This window comes from Topomyia yanbarensis, chromosome 2 (genome assembly GCF_030247195.1).
Source record: "Topomyia yanbarensis strain Yona2022 chromosome 2, ASM3024719v1, whole genome shotgun sequence".
Classification (NCBI taxonomy): domain Eukaryota; kingdom Metazoa; phylum Arthropoda; class Insecta; order Diptera; family Culicidae; genus Topomyia; species Topomyia yanbarensis.
The window spans coordinates 239,224,932-239,234,540 of NC_080671.1; the positions used below are offsets into that span (position 1 = coordinate 239,224,932).

Sequence of the window (9,609 nt, forward strand, 5' to 3'; positions counted from 1 at the left end):
GTCAGGTCGATAGGGGCGGAAATGACTCTCCAGTGCAAGCATCTGGACGAGTTCACGACCGCAGAAGATGTCGTCGCAGCCGTTAAGGAGCAATGCGACGTGACAATCGAGCAGGCCTCTGTGCGATTTAAAAATGGACCCTCTGGCACCCAAGTAGCCTACCTCAGGCAAGTGAAGGCGGATGCCAAAAAGGTAACCGAGAAAGGTAAGCTGAAGATCGGCTGGTCGGTATGCCCAATTAGCATACCCCAGACGCCTTCAGTGGATAGGTGCTATCGGTGCCTTGAGTCCGGCCACAAAGCCTACGAATGCAAGAACACAGACAGGAGCAAACTATGTCGTCGCTGCGGCGAGGAGGGGCATAAGGAGCGGAGTTGTACTAAGGCGCACAAGTGCCTTATCTGCGCCGCTAAGAAGCAAGCCCATAAACATGCTATGGGCGGACCTTCGTGTCCCTTCGGTGAGGCAAATAAGAAGAAGCCGTGAACGTCACACAGCTAAATCTTAACCATTGTGCAGCAGCCCAACAGCTGCTGCGGCAGTCGGTCTCGGAGTCGAGGACAGATGTCGCCCTCTTATCAGACCCTTACAGCATCCCTGCCGGCAACGGCAAGTGGGTTTCGGACGGGTCTGGAATGATGGCAATCTGTACAACGGAACGGTTCCCGGTTCAAGAGGTAATACACTCCTCCGCCGAGGGTGTTGCGATTGCCAAGATCAATGGTGTGTGTTTAGTAACTACAAGGATACACCCTTTTTCTACAACCCTGCATCATCTCATCATTAAACCACGGTCCCCACACTACCATGGGTTCAGCAGCACAGCAGGTAGATTCTGCGCAAAGTGGATAATAGCAGGCTAATCCAGAGGCAAACCATCATCATTTAACCGTCAACTACAACCATACACACATTAGGGAATGTGGTGGAGAGTCATCATCATCGTCGCGACGGTAGAGCGAGAGCAGTGATCACGATACCACTACTGATAAGGATCACACTGATAGCAGCACATCGTGAGAGCGGAAGACCGATCGCCAAAAACATCGCAGACCACATCGGAGGTCTGCTGACCTACTATCAGTGAGAAGCAAGGCAGTGCATTACCAACCAGTAATCAGATCAGTTTGATCAGTTGAGCACACGATCCGTTAAATTCATTAATTATGTACCTAGTTTAAATTAATTAAAATTATTATCGATCAGAAATATATGTAGTTTATTAAAGCTTGTGTTAATGGTACATCGCGAGTGTTTCTTGGTCATTTGATGCCCGAAAACCCTATACCACAAGTGATCGTCGCCTGAGTACCCGCGGGCAGTCCGTTCCCGATTATCTCCAGCCAGCAGCAGCAATTTTCCATCTTCAATCCGTGGTGAGTGCAGAAACAGTCCGGCAAAGGATTTTTAACCCCATCGGTGTTGGCCCGGACCCATTGGAGCCAACATTTTGGTCCTTCGAACCGGATCGTCGGACTGGCATCAAATTCCACGGACATTCCAAAAGGACCCATCGGCGCTACTCACGCGCCATTGTAGCTGTTGGCATTGTACTCGGACGCCATCGCGACCTACATGACGCTAGGAGTTGGCGTCATTATCACCCAGAACAAAGGCGCAACCCAATCGACGCTAAGGATTCGCCATCTTTTCGGAACATCAAACCTTCGACTGGACATTCGCGCCAAAGAATTTTTCTCAGGTGAGTTGATCCACTACAATATGTCCAGCCGAAGCTGGCACCTTACTCAGTGCTAACACTTGCCTTTACCATTTTCGTTGGTCATCGAGCTGCGTTTCGTGGATACGAAAACTTCCTGCCGTAGTTCCGCTAGTCAGTTAAAACAATTCAGGTGCATGTAATTGGACCAACCTACATAGCACATTATTCATACATCGGTTCCTGGATAACGAAAACCCTTTGCCGGTGCAGGAAAAATACCATTCACTAATTTCAACGAAATCGGCAATTACCAGAGAACGTAAAACGAAGAGGGAGCACCATATTCTGTTTCTCCAGGTTAGTGAAGAATAGTATATGCCAGCCGAAGCTGGGATCTCAGATATTATACGTATTGATTATTGTTCATACTCTTCTACTGCGCCATTTTGAAAAATTCCGGTTGGTGGTTGCATAAGCAACTGAGGCCGCTATTAAGTACCTACCATCATTTAAAATCATATTTTGGAAAATCGCAATTTGGATTGATTCTTAATCTGTGCTGCTGGTAGTTTCTCCAGGTGAGCTACAGCAGTATATGACCAGCCGTGGCCAAGGTCTATTTGATAGTACATCCTGGTTTTCTCCTCTTCTTATTCCTAACCCGGAGCATTGTGAGACACTATTTGACGCCATATTAAGTCACGCTGGTATACGGATACTAGTCTCGGATATTCCATTTGCATTTGGATTTGGTGTGCAGTCTTTTCGTCCAGGTAAAATACAGAATAGTATATGCCTGGCGAAGCTAGGGCGTATTGCAGTATACTACACCGTTTCCCTCTCCTCTCGTGTGTGCCAAACTAACACTATGGCTCCCGCTGCATCATCCGCTGCCAAGAAAGGGTCATCTCTAAAGCTGTTGACAACGAAGTTGAAGGACGTCCAATCATCATTCAACGATATCTGGCAGTTCGTAGAGAACTTCACGGAAGAGGCTACAATCACCGAAGCGGAGATACGCCTGCAGAAACTCGACGAGCTGTGGGAAAGATTTGGTGACATTCTAGTTGAAATCAAATCTCACGATGACTATCCTGCCGATGGTGACGGTTATGAAAAGGAACGAAAGGAGTTCAGCGACTACTACTATAGGGCCAAATCGTTTCTCTTGGATCGGGTGAAAGAGCGACAGGAGCATTCGAGTTTGGAACAGTCCATCCGTGTCGGGGACACGACGATACAGGGTACGTTGGATCACGTGCGGCTCCCGCAGATAAAGCTACAGTCGTTCAACGGGGACATCGACGAGTGGCTGAGTTTCCGGGACCTTTTTACATCCTTAATCCATTGGAAGTCTGACTTACCGGAAGTGGAAAAGTTCCACTACCTCAAAAGGTGTCTGCAGGGCGAACCAAAGAGCCTAATTGACCCTTTGCAGATCACAAAAGCAAATTATCTAATTGCCTGGGATATGCTGTTGAAACGGTACAACAACAGCAAGCTGCTGAAAAAACGACAGGTGGAGTCGCTGTTCAAGTTGCCCAGCCTTTCGAAGGAGTCCGCTTCAGAACTACACATTCTGTTGGAAGGTTTTGAGAGAGTCATCCAAACGCTTGATCAAACTGTGCAGCCTGGAGATTATAAGAACCTCCTGCTCATCAATCTTCTCACCGTGCGGCTGGATCCAGTAACCCGTAGAGGGTGGGAAGAATGTTCGGCTAGCAAGGAGACGGATACACTGAAGGATCTGACAGAGTTTCTTCATCGTCGAGTTCAGGTACTGGAGTCGTTACCACCAAGGTCGATGGATAACAGGGGCATCCATCAGTCACAAGCGCCTTCGAAACAGAAGCCGCCTAATGTGAAAACCAACTACAGCACAGCACAATCGTCTGGGGGACGCTGTGTGGCATGTGCGGCAAACCATCTGCTGTATCAGTGCGGTTCATTTCAGCGGATGTTGGTGGCGGAACGTGACGCATTACTTCGGACTCATTCACTCTGCCGAAACTGCTTCCGACAGGGTCACCAAGCAAGGGATTGTCAGTCCAAATTCTCGTGCCGCAATTGCAAGGGTCGGCATCATACCATGGTCTGCTTCAAACGCGAGAAAGATAGCAACGGCAAGGGATCAATCGTTGCAAATGATGGTAACTCCACTGCTGCGAAGGAACCTCAATCTTCTTCCACACAAGGGTCTAACCTTGCAGCTACCGACATGTCAGCATCCAATCCAGCTCAGCAATTTTCGTCACAGGTGCTGTTGGCTACTGCGGTAATCATTGTCGAGGATGATGATGGTATACATATTCCAGCTCGTGCTCTGTTGGACTCGGGATCAGAGAGTAATTTTATTACGGAGCGGTTGAGTCAACGATTGAAAATTAAACGGCAGAGAGTAGATATTTCGGTGCTCGGAATCGGCCAGGCCGGCACTAAGGTCAAGCAGCCGATTTTAACAACGATTCGGTCACGAGTTTCCGATTTTTCATGAGAAATGAGCTTTCTCGTATTGCCAAAGGTAACTGTAAATCTACCTACGGCTACGATCAACGCAACAGGATGGGCAATTCCAAATGGCGTTCAATTGGCCGATCCGTCATTCTGTGTTTCCAAGGGTGTGGACATAGTACTCGGCATTGAAGCCTTTTTCGACTTCTTCGTAACTGGTCAGAAAATTTCACTTGGCGAGCAAATGCCAGCTATAAACGAGTCGGTGTTTGGATGGGTGGTGTGCGGTGGTCTGTCAGCTCCCAATCAATCGCTACAGATCAACTGTAATTTATCTATGTCGGACAGCTTGGATGCGCTACTGGCACGATTTTGGGACTGCGAAGAAATAGAATCGGTGGTAAACTATTCTCCGGAGGAAGTGCGCTGTGAGGCATTATTCGCACAAACGGTCCAACGTGGAACAGATGGACGGTGTACTGTTTCTCTACCGAAGGACGAAGAAATTCTTGCACGGATGGGCGATTCAAGGGACATCGCATTCCGACGGCTCCTGGGAACGGAGCGCAGGTTAGCAAGGAACGCTGACCTGAAGGAGCAGTACGTTTCGTTTATGGACGAGTATTGTCGTTTGGGACACATGAAAAAGGTCGGTAATAATCCGCACGATACAATCAAGCGTTGCTATCTACCACATCATCCGGTGGTTAAGGAGGCAAGCACGACCACAAAGGTTCGAGTGGTCTTTGACGCATCTTGCAAAACTTCGTCGGGCATCTCGTTGAACGATGTACTACTGGTGGGGCCGGTAATTCAAGAGGATTTACGGTCGATAATTATGCGATGCAGAACCAAGCAAATCATGATTGTAGCCGACGTCGAAAAAATGTTTCGGCAAATAGATGTCAAACAGGAGGAGAGACCACTGCAATGTATTCTTTGGCGCCCATCGCCTGCGGATGATGTAGCAACGTACGAACTTAATACGGTAACCTACGGTACCAAACCAGCACCGTTCCTGGCAACGCGCACACTAAAGCAACTGGCGTTAGATGAAGAAGTTCGATTTCCGTTGGCAGCCCAGGCCGCTATCAAGGACACGTACATGGATGACGTTTTAACAGGATCGGATGACGTTGAAGAAGCGATCAAGCTACGAATTCAATTAGATGAGATGATGTCCAGCGGGGGATTTCGTCTCAGGAAATGGGCTTCCAACGCAACTCCAGTTTTGGATGGAATCGCTGAAGAAAACTTAGCGATACGTGATGCTGATGGGATCAACTTGGACCCAGTCCCCTCAGTGAAAACCTTGGGACTTACCTGGTTGCCCAATACCGATGTTTTCAGGTTCCAGTTCAATATTCCTACGCCTGATACTGTGGATGACTTCTCCAAACGTCGTATTCTTTCGATAATAGCCACACTGTTTGACCCATTGGGACTCATAGGAGCCACCATCACAACCGCCAAGCTGTTCATGCAGCTTTTATGGACGCTGAGAGACGAGGATGGCAACAGGTTAGACTGGGATCAACCGATACCACCAACGGTGGGTGAGAATTGGCGAAAGTTCCACCTCCAGTTACCGTTATTGAACGAGATACGAATTAACCGAAGTGCGATTCTACCCGGCGCGGTGGCAATAGAGTTACACTGCTTCTCGGATGCTTCTGAGAAGGCATATGGAGCGTGCATTTACATTCGGAGCCAAGATGCAGAAGGGAAGGTCGCGGTTCGTCTGTTAGCATCCAAATCGAGAGTTGCCCCTTTTAAATGCCAAACGATACCGAGACTTGAGCTTTGTGGAGCGCTCATAGCTGCTCAGTTATATGAGAAGGTTCAGCAGTCTATTAGAATCAATTCGCCCGTTTTCTTCTGGACAGATTCCACTTGTGTGTTGCGGTGGATTAAAGCGGTACCATCTACATGGAGCACGTTTATTGCCAATAGGGTGGCGAAAATACAAAACCTAACGGAACATGGGGAATGGCGTCATGTTCCCGGAATACATAATTCTGCTGATTTGATCTCCAGGGGAATTTCCCCTCAAGATATTATAAACAACGAATCCTGGTGGAATGGTCCATCCTGGTTGGCAGAAGCTCGTGATCAGTGGCCCCAGTATCCTGGCGATTTGAATAGCGAGGAGGAAGAAGAGGAAAGGCGTCGTACGGTGATTGCAGCTCCAGCTTCATCAGTGACAGAATTCAACGATTGGTATATCGGTAAATTTTCGTCATATTCGGAAATGGTACGACGGACAGCAATTTGGTTGCGACTAATGAAGTTATTGCGCACGCCGAAGGAAGACCGTCGATCAGGGTTTCTCACTAGTATCGAGCTACGGGAAGCAGAATGTGTTTTGGTTCGCCGTGTGCAATTGGAGACTTTCTCCAAGGAGTGGAAGTCACTATCAAAGGGTGAACCGGTACCAGGTCAATCATCGTTGCGGTGGTACAATCCAATCATCGCCGAAGATCGTCTCATCAGGTTGGGTGGAAGATTAAGGCACTCTAAGGAATCAGAAGAGACTAAACACCCCATGGCACTCCCAGCTCGCCACCGCTTCACTCGCATGTTGCTGCAATACTGTCATGAGCGGTTACTTCATGCTGGACCTCAACTGCTTTTGAGCGTCGTTAAACTCCGCTTCTGGCCTTTGCGTGGGAGAGATATGGCAAGGCAGATAGTGCACAAGTGCCAGAGATGCTTTCGATCGAAACCTACACCCATGAAGCAGTTCATGGGAGAACTTCCAGAGGCTCGGGGGACAGTCTCTCGCCCATTCTCAAAAACGGGGGTAGACTACTTTGGACCAATTTATTTAAGACCTGTTCCCAGGCGAGCGGCGGTGAAAGCGTACGTCGCAATTTTCATCTGTCTATGCACAAAGGCAGTGCACATGGAGCTCGTTTCGGACCTCTCTACCGACCGGTTCCTGCAAGCACTTCGTAGGTTTGTGGCAAGGAGGGGCAGATGCACCGACCTTTATTCCGACAATGGTACCAATTTCGTCCGAGCACGAAACAAACTACTGGAGTTCTTGGAGTTACAAAATAGCAAGCAACACCGGGACAAGGTGTCCAAGTTCTGTGCGGACGAAGGCATGCGGTGGCATTTCAGCCCTCCAAGTGCCCCGCATTTCGGAGGACTGTGGGAAGCAGCAGTCCGTTCGGCCAAGCATCATATTCTGCGAGTCCTTGGAAATAATCCAGTCACGCCGGAGGATATGAACACGTTGCTGATTCAGGTGGAAGGATGCTTGAATTCCAGACCAATTACAGCTCTTTCTACTGACCCAAACGATCTGGAACCATTGACACCGGCACATTTTTTGGTAGGAACGTCATTACAGTCCATTCCTGAACCCGAATACGAAGACATCCAAACAAACCGTCTGAACCGATGGCAGCTGATGCAGCGAAACCTTCAAGATTTCTGGACGAGATGGCGAAGGGAGTATTTGTCTCAGCTCCAATCTCGAATAAAACGTTGGCGCCCGCCGATACAAGTGGAAGTGGGAAAGCTTGTTATCATACAGGACGATAATCAACCTCCCCTACGCTGGAAGATGGGAAGAATACAAGCCATCCATCCTGGAGACGACGGGGTCGTGCGGGTGGTGACACTAAAAACAGCCACCGGCATGCTGACTCGACCAGTTGAGAAAATATGCATCTTACCTGCAGCAGAATTCGTCGACGATGCCGAGTCAGGTGATCATCAAGATTAAGGAAAGCTTCATCCTCCCCATCCCCTCCCACGTCGAAGAGGAGCCTTTTCTTTCTTTCTTTCAGAAATGCAGCGATTTCAGGGTGGGTGAGGATGTTTAGTAACTACAAGGATACACCCTTTTTCTACAACCCTGCATCATCTCATCATTAAACCACGGTCCCCACACTACCATGGGTTCAGCAGCACAGCAGGTAGATTCTGCGCAAAGTGGATAATAGCAGGCTAATCCAGAGGCAAACCATCATCATTTAACCGGCAACTACAACCATACACACATTAGGGAATGTGGTGGAGAGTCATCATCATCGTCGCGACGGTAGAGCGAGAGCAGTGATCACGATACCACTACTGATAAGGATCACACTGATAGCAGCACATCGTGAGAGCGGAAGACCGATCGCCAAAAACATCGCAGACCACATCGGAGGTCTGCTGACCTACTATCAGTGAGAAGCAAGGCAGTGCATTACCAACCAGTAATCAGATCAGTTTGATCAGTTGAGCACGCGATCCGTTAAATTCATTAATTATGTACCTAGTTTAAATTAATTAAAATTATTATCGATCAGAAATATATGTAGTTTATTAAAGCTTGTGTTAATGGTACATCGCGAGTGTTCCTTGGTCATTTGATGCCCGAAAACCCTATACCACAAGTGATCGTCGCCTGAGTACCCGCGGGCAGTCCGTTCCCGATTATCTCCAGCCAGCAGCAGCAATTTTCCATCTTCAATCCGTGGTGAGTGCAGAAACAGTCCGGCAAAGGATTTTTAACCCCATCGGTGTTGGCCCGGACCCATTGGAGCCAACAGTGTGTTCTATTGCAGCTGCTACGCTCCACCAAGGTGGCCAATAGAACAGTTCAACCCGATGATCGACAGGCTCTCGTCGGACCTAGTGGGCCGGAAACCGGTAGTCATAGCGGGAGACTTCAACGCTTGGGCAGTGGAGTGGGGCAGCCGCTGTGCAAATAGCAGGGGTCAAGCGCTAATGGAGGCGCTTGCAAAACTCGATACTGTGCTAGCTAATAATGGCTCCGCTAATACATTCCGTAGAAACGGGGTGGAGGCGTGGATTGACGTAACATTTGCCAGCCCGAGTCTGGCTCCAGGCATGGAATGAAGGGTAGACGAAGGCTACACCCATAGCGATCATTTAGCAATCCGCTTTAAGATCAACTATGGTGTGCAGCATCCGAGGGCGGGAGATCCCCGTCAGGTACGCGGGTGGAAGTCCAATCACTTCGACAGCGAAGCTTTCACCGCGGCCCTGGGACTGGAGGCCAACACCGACAGTCTAAGCGGGATGCGCTGGTAGCTGTTCCATCACGCGCGTGCGACGCCACTATGCCGAGAAAAACACTGCCAAGAAACGGCAGATGCCCGGTATACTGGTGGAGTGCCGAGATTGCAGCTCTATGGTCAGCCTGCCTCAGAGCTAGACGTAGGATGCAAAGAGCTCGCACCGAGGATGCAAGAGAGAACCACCGTGAAGTGTTTCGAGCTGCGAAATTGGCCCTTAATGAGGCTATTAAAAGCAGCAAGAGAGCGTGTTTCGACAACCTGTGTGACAGTGCCAACGCGAATCCGTGGGGTGACGCCTACCGGATTGTGATGGCCAAGACCAAAGGGGGCTCCTCACCCCCAGAACGGTCTCCGGACCGGTTGGCAACGATTATCGAAGTACTCTTCCCGTCTCGAGCCACAAGCCCCTAGCCACCTGGATTACGAGACAGTGCGGGCACGGCCGAAATGGTG

The 9,609-nt window shown here is 49.2% G+C and overlaps 2 protein-coding genes across 2 annotated transcripts; both read left to right on the forward strand.

Moving 5' to 3' along the window:
• The first annotated feature begins 2,531 nt into the window (after positions 1 to 2,531).
• On the forward strand, positions 2,532 to 4,157 carry LOC131680142 (uncharacterized). Its single transcript, XM_058960866.1, has one exon. The coding sequence runs from the start codon at positions 2,532 to 2,534 to the stop codon at positions 4,155 to 4,157; it is 1,626 nt and encodes a 541-aa protein (XP_058816849.1).
• Positions 4,158 to 4,160: 3 nt separating this feature from the next.
• Positions 4,161 to 7,850, forward strand: LOC131680143 (uncharacterized). The gene has a single exon (XM_058960867.1). The coding sequence runs from the start codon at positions 4,161 to 4,163 to the stop codon at positions 7,848 to 7,850; it is 3,690 nt and encodes a 1,229-aa protein (XP_058816850.1).
• The last annotated feature ends 1,759 nt before the right edge of the window (positions 7,851 to 9,609 follow it).

Coding starts and splice junctions, on each gene's coding strand:
- LOC131680142 (XM_058960866.1), top strand. CDS start 2,532: ATGGCTCCCGCTGCATCATCCGCTGCCAAGAAAGGGTCATCTCTAAAG.
- LOC131680143 (XM_058960867.1), top strand. CDS start 4,161: ATGAGCTTTCTCGTATTGCCAAAGGTAACTGTAAATCTACCTACGGCT.